The sequence below is a fragment of the Takifugu rubripes genome, chromosome 17 (genome assembly GCF_901000725.2).
Source record: "Takifugu rubripes chromosome 17, fTakRub1.2, whole genome shotgun sequence".
Classification (NCBI taxonomy): domain Eukaryota; kingdom Metazoa; phylum Chordata; class Actinopteri; order Tetraodontiformes; family Tetraodontidae; genus Takifugu; species Takifugu rubripes.
Genome location: NC_042301.1, coordinates 15,055,425 through 15,078,820, shown reverse-complemented (window position 1 = coordinate 15,078,820; position 23,396 = coordinate 15,055,425). Strand labels below are relative to the sequence as shown.

The 23,396-nt window shown below is 47.2% G+C and overlaps 2 protein-coding genes across 5 annotated transcripts; one reads left to right on the top strand and one right to left on the bottom strand.

The window, feature by feature from the left end:
- Window positions 1-814: 814 nt before the first annotated feature.
- On the bottom strand, window positions 815-22,858 carry tmod1 (tropomodulin 1). Of its 4 annotated transcripts, none has more exons than XM_029850912.1 (14): window positions 22,332-22,858; window positions 19,429-19,481; window positions 19,286-19,318; window positions 19,032-19,165; window positions 16,685-16,841; window positions 16,124-16,240; window positions 15,281-15,370; window positions 14,930-15,060; window positions 14,727-14,834; window positions 14,432-14,575; window positions 14,199-14,343; window positions 1,715-1,848; window positions 1,454-1,610; window positions 815-1,376 (listed from the first exon to the last, which is right to left on the bottom strand). In XM_029850912.1, the coding sequence occupies exons 4-14, from the start codon at window positions 19,152-19,154 to the stop codon at window positions 1,297-1,299; spliced, it is 1,386 nt and encodes a 461-aa protein (XP_029706772.1). In that variant the 5' UTR covers window positions 19,155-19,165; window positions 19,286-19,318; window positions 19,429-19,481; window positions 22,332-22,858; the 3' UTR covers window positions 815-1,296. The 4 variants fall into 4 exon arrangements, with proteins under 4 accessions (XP_029706772.1, XP_029706773.1, XP_011611364.1 ...); XM_029850913.1 differs by having other exon boundaries at window positions 815-1,349; XM_011613062.2 differs by lacking the exons at window positions 815-1,376; window positions 1,454-1,610; window positions 1,715-1,848 and adding exons at window positions 10,864-12,857; window positions 13,598-13,697 and having other exon boundaries at window positions 22,332-22,849.
- Window positions 2,169-10,228, top strand: cplx2a (complexin 2a). The gene is made up of 4 exons (XM_003972515.3): window positions 2,169-2,448; window positions 3,376-3,467; window positions 7,885-8,063; window positions 9,006-10,228. Exons 2-4 carry the CDS (start codon window positions 3,437-3,439, stop codon window positions 9,195-9,197), a joined length of 402 nt encoding a protein of 133 aa, XP_003972564.1. The 5' UTR covers window positions 2,169-2,448; window positions 3,376-3,436; the 3' UTR covers window positions 9,198-10,228.
- Window positions 22,859-23,396: the final 538 nt, after the last annotated feature.

The following is a 23,396-nucleotide window of genomic DNA, read 5'->3' as shown; positions in this document are numbered from 1 at the left end:
AGCTTTCTTGCACCAAAAGACTCTTTATCCAACTCTTTATTGTAAGCTGAACAACCACCTTGCATGTTTAACTGTGGTCTGGCTGGCAGTTGGTGTCCCACAGGAAGGGCATTTGATCTTAATTAGAGTCAACCATTGTTAACCATGCATCCATTTTCAGCAGTTAGCCAGGTGACCAAGAAAATGGTCTCAATCAAGCAGCGCGTGTCCTGCGCATCTATTTTGGCAGCTCAGTTGAGCTTGCTGGACAAGGTAGCCTTCATATATGTGTTATTTTGAGGATTGTGAAAGATACCTGATTTTATCTGTCAATTTATATCTAATTTCAAATTGAACCAGGCTGTTCACCAATCATAAGTTTAAATAACTCTTCATGGACCCCAGTTTGGGAGTCGCTGCTCCAGCCTGAACAAAATTCCCTTGTCTGCTCATCAGCTAAACATCTAGAAGCGCTCCGTTTACTTTAGCTCATCTCTTTAAAGACAAGTTGTCATGTAAGAACTACGCTTCCTCTGCGCTTCTAAGATGCTACTTTCCCCACTTCTGCTCCAGTCGTCAGCACACCCACTCGCTGCTTGGCTGCACTGCTGCACCAGAAGGATCATCAGGATGGAGGCTGCAAGATTAAACCCTGTGCTAAAATGTGCAGACATTTGCAGACAAATTACTCGTCTAAAATTTTTAGAAAAAGGCAATATGTCGGAACTGAGATAGATTTGTGTGTTATTCTACCTCCGATGGTAAAATAAACCCAAACGACTGACATCCCTCATTCCGAAACATAAACACATACCTAATTTCTATATTAGTGAGGAGTAAAAGCATGTAAGATTAAAGCTCTCCACACATCCAACCTTAAAGGAGGATTGTTTGCAGCAGGCGCACGTTTCACCCTCTGCTACATCCTTCTCAGGTGTGTCACTGCACTTCACACATTCCAAAGCTTCAAAGTGACAGCTTCCTCATGGCATTAGGATGACATTCTGCCCGCCTGCCTATTATATATCACAGTAAAAGTCGTGCATGTGTGTTTTATATCATATTCTGACCATAGTTCACTGTTGGGATGAAAAAGAAGCTTCAACCGAACAGCGATGTGGAAACAAAACGTGATAATATTACAGAGGCAGCAAATGAGTGTCTTTTAATAATGCTATTTGTGTTTCATGCTAGTAGAACAAATTAGAACAGCCTCAATGTCTTTTGTTGAAATTAGCGGCACAAAACCTGGTCAGACTCAAGGGGAGGATCCGAGGTGATGGATGCTTGTGCCCGAGTGGGTTGACTGGGTGCTGATTAATGGATGGGCGCTGCTTCAGTCAAAGCTCTCTCCTTGGTTTTCTGGGCTCCTTTTGGGGGTGATGAGTGTGTCAATGCTAAGAGAGAGCACATCAAGGTCATGTCACGAGAATGTGGTTAAAGTGGAGCTGCCCTCCACCTATTTCTCTTCTACCTGCTTGTTGTCCTGTTTTAGACAGAAGGATCGTCTCCCGTCTTCTCTCCTTTGTATTTGTCGTACCCCTCAAGGAATATTCCAAGAGGCTTAGCGCCTTTTGTCCCTTCCTTTGATCAGGAGTTCCAGGTTGAAGCTTGCGGTCCTCATTGTGGGGCTAAAGAGTGTAATGGTGCGACAGGGGTTGTCATTAGGATTAAACATTATTTGTCAGGTGCCCAACGTGAGAGTGATCAAATCAAATGATTTGGCACAACAAACCCAAATCCACTGTTGAGTTGAGTAGCTCAAGCAGGCTTGGAAGGTGCAGATAAACAGCTGAGGAAAGATTAGTCCCCTGTCAGAGATGCTGGGAGGGAATACGGGGCGAGACTTGCTGAACTCTGAGCTAAATGCTGCAAAAATGATGACGCTGCCGTGTCAAATCAGCTGTCAAGGGCAAAATGACATAACCCCATATAGCAAAGTCTGCATTCAATTATGTAATCACTAGTTTATCTCGGTTTTTATTTTTTATTGTTTTGGTTGTTTTTTTTTTTAACAATCACGCCTGGGGACCAACAGTGGGCGATGGCGCACAGACGCAGTCTGGGTGAGTTTGAGCCACCGCTGGAGCTGCAGAGAAGCTGGAAGTGAGCGATGAAATTAGGAAAATGAATAAGAAATTCGAATGCGTGTCCTCCATCCCTCCTACCCCCACCCCCCCTCTCTCTCCCCTGCATGCGCCCATCTCCTCCTGCAGGAATTGACTCCTCTTCCCCCGCTGCAGCTGTGACACAAGCGGGATGTCTGCAAACTGAGAGCCGCCGCACGTACCTTCACGCACTCACGCACACGCTCACTCACACAGAGGCTCATCAGTCCTCCCTGACGCTCAACTTCAGCTTTCCATCCGCTGCAGAAGAAGACGGAGCGCGGTTGCAACACTGCGGCGAGAGCACTTCCCCCCCTTTCTAAGGAGTGATAAAGACTCGGAGGAGGACTGAAACGCAAAGGTGAGCGACGGCTGCACGCGCAGACACTCCAGCGATCGTGTGCCGCTGGTGCTGAAGAGAAAACGGGGGATGCTGGCGTTTGGGTGCACTTTGCAATGCGGTCTGCGGTGCGCTGAAAGCCGTCTCGCTTGTGGGTGCAGCGAGCGACCAGGGAGCAGCATACTGTACCGTTCAGGGCTGTAAATGCTGCACCGCGCCAGTTAATACTGTAAAAGGGTTCACGTGAGGGGAGAAATGCGGCCGCTGCGGATGACGACGAAGATCCAAAGCGCTGCATCCTGCGGAGGTCGAGCGAGTCGCTCCCGGCGATCCTGACAGCAAGTTTTGCTGCAGCCTAAACTAATCAAAGATGTATAATCAGCTGCAGTGCACGGAGTACACGCACCCGTGAGCTCTGCGGCTGCCAGTGACATAACAGGGAGCTATGGGAATGTATAGGAAGAGAGCGCGGCAGAAGGGTCAGAATGGCTGTTTGTTTGTGTGAGCTGGAGTTGGAGATGCCTCCACGTTGGGGGCTTCGTCTTTGACCTTTTCCCCCTCTTTCCTTTTGTCAATCTGAGGTTTTTGGGGTGAACCCAAGCATCAGCACACACACGCACACGCACACACACACTAAATGAATAACTAAATAGATTCTTAAGTAATTGTACATTGTGGGCAAGGACGCCGTGGTAAAGGTGTCATACAAAGTCACAACCAGCCCTCACTATAATTGAAGAAAGGTTATTTGATGTATTTCAGCATAAAGAAGCAGATTCCTGCTATTGCGGCAGGTGCTGGGGGGCTGCCGGACACGGCTCCCCGTCCGAAGGTTGTTTCTTTTGTCTGCGTCGAGCTTTGCCGTCACCCTCCCACACCCCATCCAGATCTTGTCTGACGGGATGTCCGGTATCTCTGTAGTCACGTCTTTCGCTCTCTGTGTCCCAGGCTGCAGCTCCGTCCCTGAAAACGTGACCAGCGAAGGAAGAGAACGCAGAACTGCCTCATCATGAATTTTGTAATGAAAGCTGCACTGGGAGGTGAGTGGTCCACTGGGCTGGAAGTTGATTTAACAGCACTGCAGTGGAAAGGATTTAAAAGGCTCCTCGGCAGCAGGCGCAGCTGCATTACTGGACCCGCTCTGTCCGTGCTGTCCTGGGCTCGCATCACGGGTACCCACGACGTCTCTAGATACTGGACCTTTCTGTCCCTGCCACCAGGCAAATGTTGGGATGGCTCCTCCGGAGACGTCAGCATTAGCCGCCGCAGGCCTCCTCCTGTACTGATGTTTACATACCCTACGCTCCAAGTCTCTGCGGCAGCTTTTTTCATACCTCTTCATGCATTTTGGGTTTAACATCCTGCTCCAAAAGCACTGCGGCCCGTTTCATTTTCTCACCGCCAGTGTGGCAGCACAGACGATGATCCAGCCTCTTTAAACCCTCCTGTTAAACTCATAGAAAATTTAATTCCAAAACAACTATAATATTTCCTTATTCATGCATTTGTCCTCTAGAGCCGTTGGGTATTACCCTTTAGGATATTATCTTTGCTATCGTGTGCCCTTAATTAGTCTTCATTATTGCTCTGCCATCCATCATCCCGGCAGCCAGAGTTTCGGGGGTGAAAGGTCACGAGCGGCTGCTCGGTCCCGCGCAGCGCCGAACTGCTGCGGTCCAGATTACAGAGGTGTGAGTTACGTTTGCAGCGTGGAGTTCAAGCGCCGCCGGCTCATTGGGATGCAGAGGGCGTCCGCGCTGCTTCTTCCTGCACGGTTGCTGTGTCACAAGTTTGTGCGCTGAATTCTTAAATCCGCTGCGCCGCACTACGTCCTTCCTCCGGTGGCTTTTGGGACGCGTTCAGGCGCCCGGTCGATGGGTGACGTGAGTCTCTCGCCGAGCGATTAGCGATCATGAGTTATGTTGCAGATCGAGATCACGTTTCAGGCGGCGGGGGCCCGTTTTCACAAAGGTCCTGTTGGGATCCGCGGCCGCTGACATGTGACCGTTCTGTCTGTTAAAATGCTGACGGCGCACCTCGATTCCCGGGCAGCGTTACAAGTAATCGATTCACGTAGCTATCGATCGCACGCTTCTCGGTCGATTCGCCGCTTCGTTTCAGTTACGGTGTGTGATTGGACAGGGTTTCCGGGGCCTGATCTGTGCGTCGAGTGCAGGGATTAGGAATGCAGGAAATGTGCGCTGTTGATCTCCAAATCTTCAAACCCCCAACGTGAACGAAGTTCTGATTTCATGGGTGGCAGCTGTGTGATAAGAGTCTGTCTTCGGTTGTGCTGGCCACTCGTTGATGTGTTCAAGCAACACCTTTTGGCCTCTTGGTCTCCATGGAGTCAAGATTTTGCATAACTAATGTCACTGGTGAGGCAGCTAGCTTTAGCACCACGCCTTTCAAATTACATTCACAGCGGCTAATCCAACATAGAGGGATTTGTCGAGATGTCAGCGGCAGCAGCAGTTGTTCTGCATCACCATATACACCCGTGAAACTCTTGTTTTTCTTTTAACAGCAAATCCTGTTTGATCATTTAAAGTGATGCAGAGCTCCTCCTGGAGTACAAAGTCTGTTTGCCTATAAGCATTTGACAGAATGCTCAATAAATACACTAATGCACTCAGCAAGCTCAGTTCTTCCTGCCCCACCTTCCCCCTCCTCCTCTTCCTCTACCCTGTGTGCCTGTGATGTCACTGGTAATTTCTCTCCAGCAACGTCAGTAAATTGTGCCTGCAGGCAACGCTGTCTTTTCCCAGTGTTAGCTTAATTCTTGATAATAATCTTCACTTAGCTTAGCATGCATGTGATCTTCATTTCATTAATTGGCTAACAATACTCATCAACAATACTCATCAACCTCAGCAAATATGTTTTCTAAATATAGTAATGTGATTTCTGGTGGATGCAGATGCATACAAGGTCTCCTGCAATCCATGTCCTCACCACTAGAGGCTGCCAAATCTCACCAGGCCTTTAACACGACCGACTTCTCTGTTGTTCACTAGTCGGATGTGTTAGTTAGTTTTTATGACTTCTCTAGACCAAACATTTCTCCTTAGTCTCTTAAATGAATGATAGACATAAATTCTGTGTTTGTAATGTCACCAAACCACAACTGGAGAGATCAGACTACCTCCAGCTTTCTGCTACATCATGAACAACTTTAAAAAAAGAACCAAAAATAAAAAAAACAGAACTTCTGCCTGTAAAGCCAAAGTTAGGTCTTAATAATTATCCTCTTTCCCACCACACTGTGGATTTAGAGAGGGATTTGCTCCAGAACTTTGAAAAGTGTGAAACGTGTAGATACCCGATGCTAATCTCGCTCACTGGGATAGTTAGCACTGGTTTATCGTCTTTCCCTCTTCGCGTTTTCAGAAAGGAAAGGCTTAAGCTCCCTCACGCCCATTCCATCCTACAGAGTCTAAACTCCTAAATGTTGCTGACCTTTTATTTCATTTGTTATCCCTTCCGAGTCCATTAACTGGACTTTTGAATTTGCGCAGTGGGATGTTCATCTTGCTGACGGTGTATCGTTTATGAAACACGTGCTAGCAGACAAATGAAAGGACTTGTCGGCCCTCTGTTGCAGGTTCCTACCAGTTTATTTACTGGCTTTCATCTCGCCACACCTCGCTGCGTACGGGCCGAAACTGCCGAGACACTCAAGTCAAAACGATGACTCGACAAGAGTTTACGTGATACTTGATAATAGAACGATTCTCTTGGAAATGCCTCACAATCCAAGTCTCAGTGGCCCAGAGTTTCTATACTGCTGATGCTTCATATAACTCCTGCTCTTATCGCCTAAAACTCTTTATTTATTTACGCGCATGGACAATCTGGCTGTTCTGAACAACGGGCTCTTTTGGCACCGTCGTGTTTAAAAACTGGGGACAGGATACGAGATGTAGTTTCCCCGCGGCGACGCTGAGACTCTGAAGGCGACGCTGCCGAGAATTCCGAGAGGAATCAACGCGAGTTACGAGAAACCGCAGCGTCGGCCATGGAAACCGTCGACACGGCCTGCGTGTAAGCGGCTCAGGCGTGCTGTAATCTTCACGTGCCTTCAGACTCATGAAATCTGCTGGACCACACAAGAGCTCATGCATGAGGACCTAAAAGGGAACTGAGCAATTATTTATAACTGCATGTGCATATAGGGACACTCACTCTAGGCTATTCCCAATCTCTCCCTCCCTCCCTCTCTCTCTTTCTCTGGCATTTCTTCCTCTCTAAACAGAGAAAATAAAATCTCAGACTAATTTCTCAGGCTCGTGAGCGGTACCCCGGTGCATCACGAGGCGATGACCTCAGCCCTGCTCCTTCTGGTTCCTCCTCGCCCTTTGTTTTCTCCTTGGCTGCTCTTGCACTCATCTCCCCTCTCATCTTCCCTCCCTTCCTGTCCCCCATCTCCGGATTTTGCTGCAGTTTGTGGTTTTCATATTTATGCTGATGACTCAAGGAAAAAAAGACAGGAAAGAAACGCGTGATCCTGGCGGGCAGCTGCACGCTGAAGGAGAGCTGGGACTATTTCTCGCCTTTTTTCTCTCCTCAGATGCTCCTTCCATTATTCCTAATCCCCCCACCCCCTATTTTCTTTCCTCTATCGATTTCACTGTCACTGGTCCCACAGACACCGCTGGGTAATCCCACTAAGTGGAACAGCTCAGCTAATTGGACTCAATAGTTTCTGACAGATTGCCTCTCTGCCTCTCCTCCTGCGCTGCTCCCCCTTTTTCTAAAATAGATCTCTTTTTCTCACAACGTACATCCGCTTTTATCTCTTTCCTTTGCCATCTTAGGAGAGAATTCACAGGCTATTTATACAAGAATTAAGTAGCCTAGCGTAGCTTGCATTTGCTTAAATTTGTTACCGTTTTTCCACAGTGAAAAAGACTCAAGCTGATCCTTGTTTGTGAATTTTAACAAGGGATGCTCATTAAACCTGGTCACGACCACGTATCCATTCGCGCTTGCTGCTTCTTGACCACATATAACGATCTGTTTCTTTCTCCACTCACCAATGTGCACAAAACTTTACAGATAGCATCGTTAGCAACAGCCGCCAGAAGCAGAAAATCGTGGGGATCCACTCCACGAGTCCTTATCCTGCAACATTCTTTGTACTCTGTCGTACAACCATGTGACTTATGATACATTTAAAGTTACTTGTCATGAGCACTAACCCTAACTCCAAATATTTCTGAAATGGCCCAAAGAACTACAGGTAAGTAAAACTAAAGAAAAATAGTGGACCAGAGAAAGAATGAGGGCCGTGAACTGTCCCCTTTGTTGTTTCCACCAGTTTTGCTTTGATGTCTCCTTAAAAGCGCCGGTGGAGCTGCCAGTTCTGTGAAAAGCGTCTGTCTACATGGAGGCCAGCTAAATCCACACACCAGAGCTGTCAGCGCGTCTCATTTGCCTCTTCTTTACCCCTGCCAGGCGGTCCTCCCGATGTGGGCAAAATGCTGGGCGGGGAGGAGAAGGAGCAGGACCCCGATGCGGCACAAAAAGAGGAGGAGAGACAGGAGGCGCTGAGGCAGCAGGAAGAGGAGAGGAAGGCCAAATACTCCAAGATGGAAGCAGAGAGGGAAAGGATGAGACAAGGCATCAGGGACAAGGTACGGTGGCAGGAGTCAGCCTAGGGGGTGGGGGGGGGTACAGCAGCACAAACCTACAACTCATTTCCAAACAATATGTTCCAAAAAGATTTAAAAAGAGAGAGAGAGAGCGATGGGAATGTGTGGTGATAGTGGGACGCGTTCTGAGAGGCGGCTTCTGAAGGCTGCACGCTATTTTTGTTTGCCGTTATTTTTATCCGACATCAGTGGAGCATCGAGAGGAGCCGACAGGAGCGGCGAGCGTGAATATCCCAGCAGAGATGGGCGGGTCGGGGAAAGGACAGTGGTAAAAATCTAGAAATAAAATAAAATAACGCAGCCTCCTCGGCCGCACAGCTGTTCCGCACAGACTGTGACCCGTGAACAGGCGCACGAGACGCCCGCGGAGCTGCCTGGTGGCTGCGAGCACAGCCGCAGTCGGCGCAACGCTGCGGAGACAGCGAGAGACAGGGAGGGAGGGAGGGAGGGGAGCTGCATGGCTCCTCACCCCCCCTAAACTTCTACTACAGCGGAGCAACACCCAGAGGTGCTGCCTGGTCTCCATGGCGTGGCGGCAGATTCCTCATCATTCCTCAGCAGTGGAGGGCTTAACGGAACCCCCTGCTGGGTTCCACGTTATATAAAACCGTTGCTGGTTGGACTGGAAAATGGGTTATGTTTGCATAACACACTCGCACACACTCCTCTGAATGCTGTCATCGTAGATCTTTTGGGACACACCAAAGAATAATAAATCAAAACCTTAAGAGATTCAACACGCTCCTCGATGTTTCCGTCATTTTAAAGCGAGGCTTAAATAGTCTGCATGCATGGAGGAAGTCATCCAGAAAAAGCCAAAACAAAAATGTGCTTGAGGTTATGAACTCAAAGAAAATGTTTCTCTTTGCAACGGTTTCTTGTCGTTTCTTGTTTTGACTGAACGTTCTGGCGTCTGTCCATCAGTACGGCTTGAAAAAGCGCGAGGAAGCTGAGGCCGAGGCCGCGGCGGCGGCCGAAGAGCCGGCGGCCGGCAGCTTGACCCGACCTAAGAAAGCTGTACCGACTGGCTGCGGCGATGAAGAGGAAGAGGAGAGCATCATGGACACAGTGATGAAATATCTCCCTGGTCCACTGCAAGACATGTTGAAGAAGTAGGATAGCTAGCTTACTGACGCTAACATCATCTAGCTTAGTTCAACAGCTAAATTCACAAGGTTGGCTTCCGTTTTTTTTATTTCTTGTAGTGGATTCAATGAAGATTCACACAGACCAAAATTTTGGCGGGAAGATCTATCATGGGTGGACCTGCATTGCTAATAACAGCCGTTAGATTAAGCTAGTTTGACCTAATGGGTTAGCTTGATGTTAGCTACAGTCTGCTACGCCGATAAGGCTAACCACGTGGGGGCAAAAAAACACTTTCTTGGATGGTTCCTCTTTTGAATCTGAAATGTTTTCAAACGCTCTCTTCTGTGACAGCTGATGAGCTTCCTCACAGCACTGAATATCACTGAATTTGTAAATAAGTAACTACAATAGGCCTACATTAATGGCCACATCGTGGGCAAACAATCATAAAGTATTATACTAGATTATTATGCTACTATGTGTCTGTCATTTCAAAAATGTGATAACCCGATAAGCCATATTTTAAAGATGAAGATTACTGTTGTGTGCTTCTAAAGCTTCCGTCTCGTGTTCCACCACACCTGAAATTTCTGTAGACGTTTTGCACACAGTGTTCCGTTCTCTGTCAGACCACACAAAGTAGAACAACAGTCATGTGGTAGTGTTGAAAAACTGTTTGTATTTCCCTCTCAGAGTGTCTCCTTCTTACGTCCTGCATGCCATCTGTCTTGACAAGTTTGTTGTGCGAATATGTCCCGACTCAAATATTATGTCATGCAAAAAAATTAATATGGCAATAAGTTTAAGTGTTCCCACTATGTTGATATAACCATTACTAGTAATAAACTATGTACTTGTATGCATTCAGGAAATTTAATTTTTTTATTCATATATTTTATTGTCGATTTTGACAAAGAATGGCCGCGCTGCTGTTCGAAACCTTGAGCTTTCAGCCATAAAACCTGAATTTACGATATCTATACTCTCACTATCAGGATACTTTGTGTGAAAGAATACTGAATGAAAACGTATTTATGACTTTTGAGGTATAAAAAAAAGAATATAAGTGAACTCTCGGACGTGTTTGTACCAAGATTTACGTCTCTTCTTCGACAGTCAGACGAGTGCTGCAGAGCAACTGCTGAGCTTAAAGTGGAACGTCACGAGCAATAAAAGATTCCATGTATGTTTCTGCCTGAGACTCAATAAAAACTTGTTCACAGACACGAGTGGCCTCGTCTGTTGTCGGCGTCAGACCGGACGAATTTGAAATGCCCCTGTGATGAACCAATCAGGGGGCATGGTAATTAATCCCAAAGGAGGGAATCCAGGACAGGAAGTGCCAAAGGAAACCGGAATTCCACGAGACCAAATTAGACAAAGACGGACACGACATCGCACAGCACCACAGTCCTCTGTTCTGGGATCCAAGCGGCTCAGTTGACCTCGTCTGTTCAGGAAAACAGAATTCCAGGGGTCCTTGTCTGTGGTCTGAGCTTCCTGGTTTACTTTAAGAGCAAAGTTTTCCTCCTTTCCTCCCATGTGTGCAGTCGCTTTCCCATTGGAGAAGCCTGCAGTTTCAGATCAACAGCAGGAGGTCCCCTGATGACCCGTTCGGGGTTTCTGGAGACCCGTTTTAGCCCTAGTGGTGTCTCCTGATGTTGCACAGACAGACCTGGGCTTCTTGGCAGCTGTTCCCAAAGTCCTCCAGATCATCTTAAAGACAGTAATTTATTTTCAGATCCTTTAAAATCTCTTAAAGTCTCAGAAGCTGCTCTGAATCTGCTGTATATATACGTAAATAAAAGATTCAAATCTTATTTGACTTTGTATTTGCAGCCTCCGCCAGGCTGATCTCATCCACCCAGCTACTTTCTTAGTTGACCACAGGGTGGCGCTATCGTGTCGAGATGACAGCGCACTTCAACTCTGCTCAGTTTCTTTTCAAAGTTACAAACACAATTGGTTTCCTCATTAAAGTCCATCAGTGGTGCAATTAACAGCAAATCACTGGTGAGAAAGAGACGGGATTAATTTAAATCTTTATTCAATCCATTAACAAACTAAGAAACACAAAAACAACAGTGAACTATCTAAAAAAAAAAAAAAACCCCAAAACGCAGGCGTCAAGGACTAAATGTCAGCGTTGGACGATAACGATGCTCGAACACGTCGAGTGTCGGGAGTCCTTGTCCTCTTTGCACGTTGCATTTAAGTACTTAAAAACTTAAAGATCCACCCGCGGCTAAGTTTTGTTGAACACCGACATGATTGATGAAAAGGAGGGGGGGGGAGCAAAAGGGTGCTATTAAATAACATCAATAAGGGCAACTTTAAGCCTCAATCGTGCTCTTATCTGGACGTCTTCCGAGCCTGGGAGCGAGGGGATGTGAATCCGCTTCTTAATCCAAAAACAGCAACAACAGTCAGCTCCCCTGTCCTCATTTTCTACCAAACATGCGGCAGTTAGCAAGGAAATGAGCGGATATTGTTCCTGTGATGACGGCCTGAGCTCTAAAGGGATCAGACCCGGATCACTGACACAAGCCCGTGTGGTTGACTGGACGATTTAAGGTCACATGGGGGCCAACGGAGCCGTGGAAGGTGCCAGTTTTGTTTAAATCAATAAAACAGTTCAGCACATTCCCACAGCTGTAAAGACACCGACGGATCCTCGCATTAAATCGTTAAATCTGCCTAGCGCGGATCGGCGACGATCCCCAGGCGGACGGAGGCGTCCAAAAGTTCGCGTTCGCCTCAACAGAGTTGCCGGTTTTGATCACGCGCGGCGATCCAAGCCGAGCTGGCTGCTGTTCAGATGACATTCACGTGGAGCGGCTCCGCAATCCGACTCGTTTAATTAGTGCAACATCTCCAGCCGAGGAAATCAGGAAATCAGTGACACTTGCTGACACTGTTCCTGCGAAGGTGTTTTTACAATTTACAGAACCGTTTGGTTGTGAGTGACTGAACGATCCAGCACCATCCATCACTGGTGTGTCAAGTATTTCTTTGCATAGGAAATGTCACAATAGCTAGCCGGCCGTTACCGTTATAGCTTAGCGACTGCGCTGAAGCTTATATCGAACATGAGAACGTCAAGCGCCTCTCCGAGGTTTACGAAACACTGAATTTAAATTCAACACTAGTATTTTTTTCAGCACTACTCGCAGCCAAACTCCTTTGAGCTGGAGGACAACAGGAGCAACAAGAGCAGCTCATTTACAGCATCAGCAAACAGAATCCGTTCCGCTCGGAAATAAGGCAGCAAAAGCGTCCCGTCACCTTTCAGAGGGCCGCCGTCTGCACGCTCCTCCAGGAGAACCCGGAGGACGAAAGCAGAAAATAAGCGATTTTTTTTGAACGCACTGAAGGCTTCAGATTCGTCTATTTAAAAAAAAAAAATCCTTCAACACCTTTAAAAAAAGAAAGTAGAAAAAAAAGTTCAGAGAATGGCTCCAAACCTTAAATATTTAAACCTGATACAGCGCGCACGGCCTGCTGGGAAGGAACATCATCGGTGAGAGGCTGAGGACGACACGGCGGCGGGTTGGGTGGGGGAGGGGGGGAGGGGGGGCGGGGAACGGTCATAGGAGAAGAGGCGGAGAGCTGTGAGGATCCCTGGTTGCTACACGTTCGTCCGACATTTGGGGAAGATGGGCCCTCCCTCAAGCCTTCTCTTTCTTACTGTAGATGGGAGGGGGGGGGGGGGCATGGCAGGGGAAAGGGCAGAGGGGAAGGAGGACGGAAGGGTGAGGAGAAAAGAAAGTGGAAAAAGTCATCATCATCATCATCATCAACAACATCATCATCAACTGAAGCCAGAGCAGAGAAGGTCCACAATCGTAGCCGTTAACTAAGCAAAGGAGCTGAAAGAAGTCTGTGTAAATTCTCAGTCATCCAGGTCATTGTATCCAAGGTAGTTTTCTCTGTCAACTGGACTGGGTTTCTTCTCTTGAAGACGTTTCGCCTTCTATCCAGAAGGCTTCTTCAGTTCTGAGCTCAGAACTCGCTTCAGAACTGAAGAAGCCTTCTGGATAGAAGGCGAAACGTCTTCAAGAGAAGAAACCCAGTCCAGTTGACAGAGAAAACTACCTTGGAGCTGAAAGAAGCATTTTGTATTGGAACGGCAGCACGGAGAGAGAAAATAACAGGTAGGAAAGATAAAAGATGCCTTCCGCCTGTGGGGGAAGGAACAAGGTGCCAAATGGTGCCTGAGAGAGGGTGAACAGGCTCTAAAGAAACGGTGCAGCCTACAGAGACAGCAGAGGAGCCTGGAGAAGAAAGCGACAGGACGACCGGCGGAAGAGTGACGGTGGCAGCAGAACTTTCTGGTGGTCTGGAAAGGAACCAGGTAAGATTGGCAGGAGGAAAAGGCCGAGCGCTGAAGTGCTGCAGTGCGAGAAGCTGCTCTCGTTCTGTTGTACTTAGTCTTAGACTTGAACTTTTTCCCGAAGGCCCTCTCCAGCTCAGGGACGGACAACGTCAGGGTGAAGGAGCCGTCCGACTCTGACCTGACGACCCGGGCTTCGAGAAAACGTTGAAACAGGATTATAAGACGCACATTCGCACAACCGAATATCGAATTTAAACACATCTGAGATGGACACGTTCGAGTAGAAGGACCATTTTTGGGCTTTGGTCACACTGAAAGAACACAAATCCAGTCCAAGTATGACATTATTCATTAGGAGCGGGATTCTCTCCCACCCTGACGCTGTCAAACACACGTTTTTAGAGCTGATGTCATGACGGGAGAAGCTGCTGTTTTGATTGGCTGCCCTAAAACGTTAGCAGGCCATGACATCACTGCCAGGCTCGTGGTGGAGCCCCATTTAAGCCCGACGGGAGGAGAAATACTCAAGACAAACTGTCTGCGCTGATGGATGAAACAGCTACTGACGCCAAAATCAACATCACAGGAGGAAAAGCTCCACAGAATCCCACCGGTATCACTCGTAAACCCTTTTTACTGCCGATTAAAGTGTCTTCATGTACGTGCGTGTGTGTTGGTGGGGGGTTACCCACCCAGGTCGTTGTTGTTCATCATGGCGTTGGAGCCCCGTAAGCGCGGGCCCTGCTGGGTGAAATGATATCCAAACTTCAACAGCGTGGTGTTCTTCTCCAGCATGCTGGCTATCTCCATCTCAACCTTGTTTCCCAACGGCTGGCTCTGGGGCAAGAGGAGAGACCAGGAGAGGAATCAGGCCAAAAGATCTGCCGCGGCAGCGGGGACGGGGCGCGCCGCCGACCACGCACACCTGATTGTCTATCTTCAGCTCCTGCAGCGTGGTGTTGTGCTGCAGCGCCTCAATCAGGGCCAGGATTCCCGTCCCCGTGATGAAGTTGGACTCCACGTTCAGGCTCTTCAGCGTCGTGTTCACTCTCAGCATCTCCGCCATTGCCTGGAAAAGCACCAAACTCTTTAAATCCCTCTTTTCCTGAAGCGTGGTGGTGGTGTGGGGGGGAGGGGGGGGGGGGGGGGGCACAGACAAATCGATTGGCTGTATTTATGTGCAGATTAGTGAGAAATAAGTGGGGATTTATTCGACTCACGAAGGCGACGGGGTCGTTGCTCCTGGTTCCTACGATGCTGAACCTCTCCACCACAGTGTTCTTCATCAGGGCCTCGGCGTACGACTTCAGGGTCTTGATGGGTATGTTCTGAGCCAGGAGGAAAAAGCACTTTTCTTTTAATCACATCTCAAAAGAAGAAAAAGCAACAAGCAAAACCATGAAAAAAAACCAAACGCAGGCACCTTGATGTTGTTGAGGTTGACCTCCACCAGGTCAGGGTCGTTCCTCTTCATTCTCAGCAGGGTTTCTTCTACATCGGTGGAGTTGGGCTCTTCATCGGGGACTGGTTTATACTGGGTGCACTGGATGACACCTGCATCACAAATGTTTACGGGAAGACGTGAATATAATCTGAAAACATGAGATCTATTTAAGGACACTGTCACTTGTATAAAAAATACATTTCACAATGATTAGACAAGAAGAGAAGGTTGTTCCTGCATGTACTGTTAAATCTCTGTATATATATATGTGCGTGTGTGTGTGTGTGCGTGTGTGTGTGTGTGTGTGCGTGTGTGTGTGTGTGTGCTTACTGTTGAGGCCTTGCTTGTTGACGATGGTACTGCTGGCCAGGGCTTCATAGTACTGCTGGTTGCTCATCAGGGTGTGCATGCCGAGGATGGCTGGAAGACATCAAGAACAACGGGGGTCAAAGGGCGACACACGTGGGCGTGGCACCAGCATGCACGTTAAGGCTCAGCAACATTCAAACCTGACGAGCCCCCCCCCCCCAATGCATCACAATTACACAGGATGTTGATTTATTGGCCTCTTTCAATCTGTAAAGTCTCACTTCTCTGTCTGGCAACAGTAGATATGATAAAAAGGTCTCTCCTCTTCTATTGGTCACTTAATATAAATTAAAACCTTTTGCCAGAGAGATTAAGTGTACGAGAACAGTATGCAGGAACAAAAACATTTAGGCTCAAGTTGCTATTTGGGCAAGCGGAGGATGGATGCGGCGTACTGTAACATCATATAGACGAGGGACAGGGGGGAAAATGGTATTTTAAGAATGAGAACACCAAAGATGCTTTTGCTGAACACATACAAACATTAACATAGCAGAAGGTCATCATTCCACACAAGTGAGATGCAGTGTGCAGGTACCCTGGGGGGTGGAGGTGATGGGTGGACTGACAGGATGGAGGATGAAAGGAAAGGAGGGAGTGCTGGAGGAAAAGGAGAAGATTAAAACGAAGGCAAAGTAGATGAACGAGGGGCTGTGAGCGCCTTTAGGGCCACAAAATAAAGAGGACTGAGGTTCAGCATCACATCCAGGCCTGTTTAAACACTCCATCGGTTAAAGAGTCTCAAAGATCAAGAGTTGAATGCACAAATGTGACCGGAGTCATCAACAAACGCGGCGCCGTCACCTGCGATGTCGCAGAGCTCAGCGTCGGTGGCGCTGGCCAGAGCTTCTTCCAGCTCCGGCTCCAGGGTCACGCTCTCGATGATCGGGTCCACCCTCTTCTTCGGCACGTAGACCTTCCCTGCAACGCAAGGATGGAGAATTACACCGCGGTTGCGTCACAGACCGCCTGCTGTGCTCTCATCTTTCCCGGGTTAACACACACACACACACATTTTGTGGGGTATTTTTTGCATAGCTCGATTGATCCATGTTTTGCTAACGTCTCGCACCCCTGAACCGGCCTGTGGTCCTGCCGACTGGCGGCAGGAGGCCTCATTCTCTGCTACGTCTGCGTGTCTGAGCTCTGGTAGCAGGGAAGCAAAGACCATGACGACAGTGGCAACAGCAGGACCGTCTAGAGTTTCTCAAAGACCCGTCTGGTATGTGTCACATACGCGGGCTGTGTCCAGCCTGAGGACAGGACCCGCACGCTACTGAGGTCCCTTCGTTTGGTTACATTTGGCTGGAGCTTTAAACGAGTCAAAGCCAAATGAGCTTTACAGAACAAATGAAAAGCTCCAACCTCTCTTCTCCCCCGTGAACGGCACCAGGTCTTCTTTATCGGGATGCTCCTTGGCCTGTTTCTCCAGGTGGGCCAGCAGGTTGTCTCTCTGGAACGTCCCTGTGGGAGCTTTCTTCGTCTGGTCCTTCTGCCGCAATCCAGCCGGTAACAACGCGTTCTGAGCAGGACAAAACACGGACGAACAGCCGGTCGATTAAAACGCATATTGACTATCTGGGCGCCATTTAATGTTGACAAGGTCAGTAGGGACGCAGTTTCATGGGACGCACGTCGAAAATGGCCGCAGCACAGGAACACAGGAACCAGCTCCAACTCGAGAACCAAGAACCATCTGGACAGTGTTTAACCATCACAGTGTATAGAATTTATTAGCATTGACAGCGGATACATTTTACCAGAGTAAAATAGATCACGGTTAAAAAGAAAACATAAACATTTTGAGATTTGAGCCAAGGAAAACATGTAAAATACACAATGAAACCCTGGGGTGTCTCGGTCCCACATCACTCAGACGCTCCGCCGCAGCCTCAAGGCGGGAGCCAGACGTTTCCCACAGCTTTGCCGCTTTAAGCAACGTTGACCGGTGAGTTCATACAAGCGCTACTTATAGTTTCATATCTTATCTGTGCTCTCGGCGCCAAGAGGCCTCTTTCCTCTCATAATTCTCAGCCTAATTCACTCACAATCCTCTCTGTAAGGTGGTCTGGGGACATTCTGCAGGAGACTTATCGGTTGGGATTATAGCCAGCGGTTTATCACACGATGGCCATTGTGTGCTTTCTCTCACATGCACTTTCATCTGTAGATAACAGGCACAACGTTATTTTTTACCAGTGTTAAACCCTTTCTGCCCTGTCCTCTACCTGCACCAGTCGCTGCTGTGAACACGTGACTGGAGGATACATAATGTACAAGCTACATTTCTCCAACAATTGTTAATTTTGCCTCATTTTGGTTTCCTAAAATGGGAAATTGTCTAATATCTACCAGGGCTGGAACGCAATGTTTCACAGATTTGTTTTGCAATGCGGCTGTTTGGTCCACTTTGGTCCTCTGAACTCTGGTCCACCGAAAGAGAAGCCAAAGAGAGCAAGTGGACCAAAGACAGGAAGTGGACCAAATAGGGGAAGAGGAACAAAGAGGGGAAGTGGACCAAAGAGGCGAAGTGGATCAAACAGATGTAGTGACCTTGCGCAACAATAGAGTCCTCGTGGTTTGGTCTGCAATCAAAGACGAGGTGTTATCGTGAACCAAACCAAGTTAAACTGCCCATTTTTGTCCCTATTCTGTCCCAAATCGAGTCCCTCGGACAATCCTGGTGGGAAATGGGCCAATAAAACCCAAAAGGAAATTCTTTAAAAATGTGAAAATCTTAGTTTTGGTTAGCCAGAAACGTATAACTCTGGAAATTAGGCAGCTGTTGTTGAAAAATGTAGCTTCAAACAACATCAAGGGTTTATTGGGGACGTTATTTCAGTATCTTACTGGAACTGATGGGGGAGGTCTTGCTGGGAAGGTTTAATGTGCGTTTCAAAGCAAATCAGGTACTTAAGGCTTGTGTAAGAGGTTGCCCCCATAAACAGACGCAAACAAGGTCAGAACACATGCGCTGTCTCTCCGTCTTTCTTCGGCTTGCGTCATCCAGCCCCTCTGGTTTCTCACTGCTGGCATCAGTCTCTTGAACACAGACACAAACACACCCACACGCACACGCTAACCCTGCAATTTATACCCTTGCAGTCATCCCCTTGGCATTGAGGGGGACTCCAGTCTCTTGGCATTCATCAGACAGATATTACAGCTGATCTTCCCACCTACGTCCCATGATGCATCACTGAAGGGACGCAACTGGCAGCGGATGTTTGCGATGTAGAGACACATCACCAAAAATGTGAAACCAGGACTAGTACAAGTGGAGTGGGTGCGGGTTAAACTACCGCATTCATTTACTTTGTAAAATGCCCTTAGTATGAAAAGCAACATCCACCACAAAGTTTCCCTTTAGGGTTCACACGGGAAATGACTCGAAAATTCAAAAGAACATCAGGAGATCAACAGAATCAAGAGAGCTACATAACGTTCCAGGCTGAACTCAACCATCAATACTCCTCCAGACGTTTGACACAAGCGTCAACATTTGCATCCGTCCAAACAGAAAGATCCGAAAAAAAACGGAAACGACACAAATGTACGCGACCTTTGTGCAATCGAAACCCACATATCTCACATTTATGAGTGAATATTGTATATTTTACACGTCACAGGGCGATAGAGTCATCAGGGGCCATGAGGGGACTCTCTCCTCACACAAACCCAGTGAAATGGGGAAACTGAACTCCAAACTTACATCAGGATCCAGCTCCTCTAATTCATCCTCTAATCGCTGCAGCTCTTCCTCTGAGAGTTTCTTCAACAGCTCATCCTCGTCTATGTCCCTGTACTTCTCCATCTCCTTCCTCATCACGGACATGATGGACACACCTGCAAAATGGGGAAAAGACAAAGGATTTGTCCCAGGAAACCTTTCCCGATGATGAGATTAGCTGCTGCTGCTAATGTAGGCTAACACTCACAATCAGATGATTTTAAATGCGTCCTCACCTTGATTTGCCCACCAAAAGAGGGTATCTATATCTGTGGATGGGAAAGCTGCAGATAAGGCATCCATAAGTGTAATATGGAATAAACAGTTTGGCATGATGTCATTGACAGTCCATTAATCTGACTTAGAAACGCGCACACACCTCACACCTCCTCCAGATCAGGAACAGCGGTCGCAGCCAAGACAGCAGAGCTCCTGGAAACAGAGAAACATGGAGATGACAGAAGCAGAGAGAAGAGAGATTAATAGTTCATACAAGGAGAACGCAGTACACGCAGTACAGTTCACTGTTGTCTGTGGCCAAAGAACTCACTGAACACACACAACTTCCGGGTTATTTGCATGAATGTAGCCACGTTGAGAACAATCCTCAATTCACCACCCAGTGCTCAGAATTTGCTTTCACAGACGTGTTCCAAGTGATGCAGCATGTTGAACTCGACATTTCTGCATGAAAACGTGTCAGTCACATTGGTTCAGGGGTGCACGCAGGCCCGGGCTCTGAGACCAACATCGGAACCGGCCGTGTTTGAGCTAACGGAGATAGATTCCACCAGAATGTGATCCATGTTTTACAGACACCTCATTTGATAGCTAAGAAACAGCTAAATGCTGATGTTAGCATCCACTGACCGGGAGATGTAGGTGGGTTCTCTAGTCTGGTACCGAGGCCACATCATGTGTGATAAAAATATGAAGAGTGTATCGTTTCCATCTATAAATATAACTGCATTTTAGTCGGGGCTGCTGTGGATTAATATAGATTATTCATGACTAATTTATTATTAATAGTGCTCCATTTTGTTGGGGCATAAAAGACTTATGAGAAAAGGCAAGACGGACCTTTAATGTGCATTTTATCTAAAGATTTAATGTCAGGAAAAGTTTTTATTTCCCCTCCTGATCGCCTCAGGGCCTTTCTTTCTTTTTGTTGATGTGCCACATGACTGATGATGGATTAACTGGCTAAACGAGGAAAACGTGGAGAAACTGGATTACCTGGAACTGGGAGGGCTCTCGGTTCAACTGGTTGCAGGAGAGGTGCCAAAACCGTGTTGGAGCACTGCCGAGGTGCCCATGAGCAAGGTGCTGAACCCTCAAATGCTGTCAAGGGCAGCTCGCTCACCCAGAATTGTCTCATTTTAATGACTGCGTGGGTCTATTGAATGTTCATGTAAACTGCATAATAACAGAAAATTCCTAATTTAATAAAATAGTTCTTCTATTAACAGTGTGTGTGTGTGTGTGTGTGTGTGTGTGTGGGGGGGGGGGGGGTTCTTTTGTTCTGCTTGTTCTAAGCACCATAACAAGACAGGTTTCTAAAGCCAAAGATGAAAAACTGGGCTGAGATCCAAATAATGCTACACTGGACGACTCCAACCTGCTCTCATGATATCAAACAGACCAGCGCCTGTTTTTCCAAGCTCCTGCTTCAGCGGAGGGCAGGAAAGAAAAACAGCTGCAGATGAGTCGGACCGGGGTCGTCCCGGCGTCCCGGTGCAAGATCGTTAATCTCATGCTCGCAGAATATTTGGAACATCGTTGTGGGCAAAAGAAATGAAGGCGTTGAAAATCAATGATCAATAAAAGTGGCGATGGTTTAACTAGAACTAAATCACAACCACTGCACCCCATGAACTGGAGGGTAAATAGAAGAGGGGGTGGGAAAATGTAGGTTAATGTGTTTAAAATAGCGTTAGAAGGAATCCTACCTGCGCTGCAGGTGGAATAACTCAAAGTTATTCATCATACACAATAATTATTGGCAAATAAAAACAAAAAAAAATGGTCTAATTAACATTTATAAAAACCCTGATCCTGAGTCGTGGAGGCGCAGGAGCAGCTGAACAACGGCAATAAAAATGTTTTATCTCCTGGTAGCAAAAGCCCAGGATGAGCATATTTACAGCCGGCGTCATAATTTATGCTGTTTATCATCAGCGGTGCTGGAAGCGAGGCTTTATTATGACATGTGTATATGGTATCTGTCCAAAGCGGCTGGCGAGGGAACATTTGTTGCCATTGCAATGTTCTCTGAAATGACCCAGTTGAGAACAGCTGACAAGCCAACAGGTCTGCTACCCCCCCCCCCCCCCCCCCCCCCCTCTTAATGCACAGGACAGCGTCAGATGGCGTGTTTTTGTGCCCCGTGTGTCCACTCAAACACAGGTGTGACACATTAGAGGAGGCATATTTGACCCAGTCTGTATGTGTGGGGGTGATATGAGCCAACAAGTTAGATATTGTACCCACTGTTCTGATCCATGACGGCCGCCGTGTCCTTACTGTGGGGATAAACGTGGCATCGTATATCACGGAGTAAAGAACGTTAGAACGTTAACATGCAGTCGGGGATCTGAGGTCAGGACGGTAGAGGTCAAACTTCCACACGCTTCTCTCCACTTTCACTGCTTTATAAAAGCTATCAAACGTGATCCTAATATCGGATTAGAATCAGACTAGCAGTAAAAAGTTTGTTTTAAAAAAATAGGGGCTGAAATTTGTAAACTGATCTAAGTTTCTCAAGAGGAATGGCTTCTGGGTTTTAGGATTTGGAATCCCAGAGCTGGGCAGGACCCATGAATGCATCATGTAGATACTGGAAGAATGTTTAGAGCAACAGTTGTGTGTTGCCGGAGAGCAGGGAAATATAGAACTTCCCAAAAGTCACGGTGCTCCCTGCGCACTGATGGGCAGTAAGTGGGTCACACAGCCAGCACAAATGGAGGACAACTGACGGCATCTGACAGGACATGCTGACTGGAAACTTGACTATCTGTTGTTGGCTATTTCGATAAAAATCAGTCTAGAATAACTTGCTACCGGCACTTATGCACATGTTAATATGAATTAATAAAAAACATTTATAAATGCAGTACATGGAGGAGGCCTAATGGCTACTGAAAGACCTCTATGACCTCCCTAGAACCTTTAAAAAAAAAGGCTGACCCGCGGGTCGTGTTATTTAAACTGATAAATCACCATTAATATGACTGTCTACTTTTGTACATTATCTTTTTGAACTTGTTTTATTTGTTTCCGTACCTCCTCCAGTGCTATTTATAGCCGGACGGTCCCGCTGGGTGACAGCAACGAATAGTTTGACCAGATATGGTTTCCTCCAGAGCCGCCTGGAGTCGCACTGCTCGGCTCCGCACTGCTGCAGGCGCACACGCCGGGAATCCGTGAACGCACCACCAGCAACAGCAACCGCACCACAAAAATAAAAAAATAAAAAAAATAAAACCAAAACAAAACCCCAAAGAGCCAAAAAAAATACCCTCCACTAAAGCAAAGCGTCCATGACCCCAAAATAATCCCGAGTTCTGACGGTTCCCGCGTGCTTCCAAAGTTCCCTGCACCTCGTCCCAGGTCGGTTTGCAGCTGCTTCTCCTCTCCCACAAAGGGCAAAGTAGACTCATGGAGACCCTCCTCCCCCCCGACACGGCTCCCCTATCAGTGATGTCAGAAAACCAACCCAGGGTTATAAAAATGACATATATATGTACAGTATAACTCTTATGAAATAGGACTATATAAGAGTTTTATCTAAATGTAACGTTGACTGAAGTGAAAAGTGGCCACAGACTGACATGAACTCATGCCCAATTTTGAGCCAAAGCAAATGCAGGGACGTCATTGTCAGATAATATTGATGTATTTGAATATGTGTCAGACTTTCTGTCTTCAACGTTGAGGAAATCTAAGCTAAAATGACAAAACTAAGCACAAAAATATCAATTGGATAACATGAATCAGGCCGCCTTCACTTCCTTGCTGCAAAGGCGTGAGAATTTAGTTTTCTGTTCCTTTTTAAAAAATCTTATTCCAAGTTTTGTTTTGTGGTTGTGGGGCCTCTCCAGCAGATGGCGCCCTAAGCACGTACCCTTATTGCCCCTTTTCCGCCAAAGAGGTTCCCAGTATTGTCCAGCTCTTTGACTGACCATTGTTGAGAATTGTCTTTATCTTGTTGTTATGTGTTTCACCATATGTTCCTGTCTTCCCTTAGAAGTTAGGCATGGTAGACTAAATGTAATTAAGAACAGAGACATTTGCAGGATTGTTGTTTGATCTACTGTTATCTCAGGAGCCAGTCAGGCAGGGGGTGTC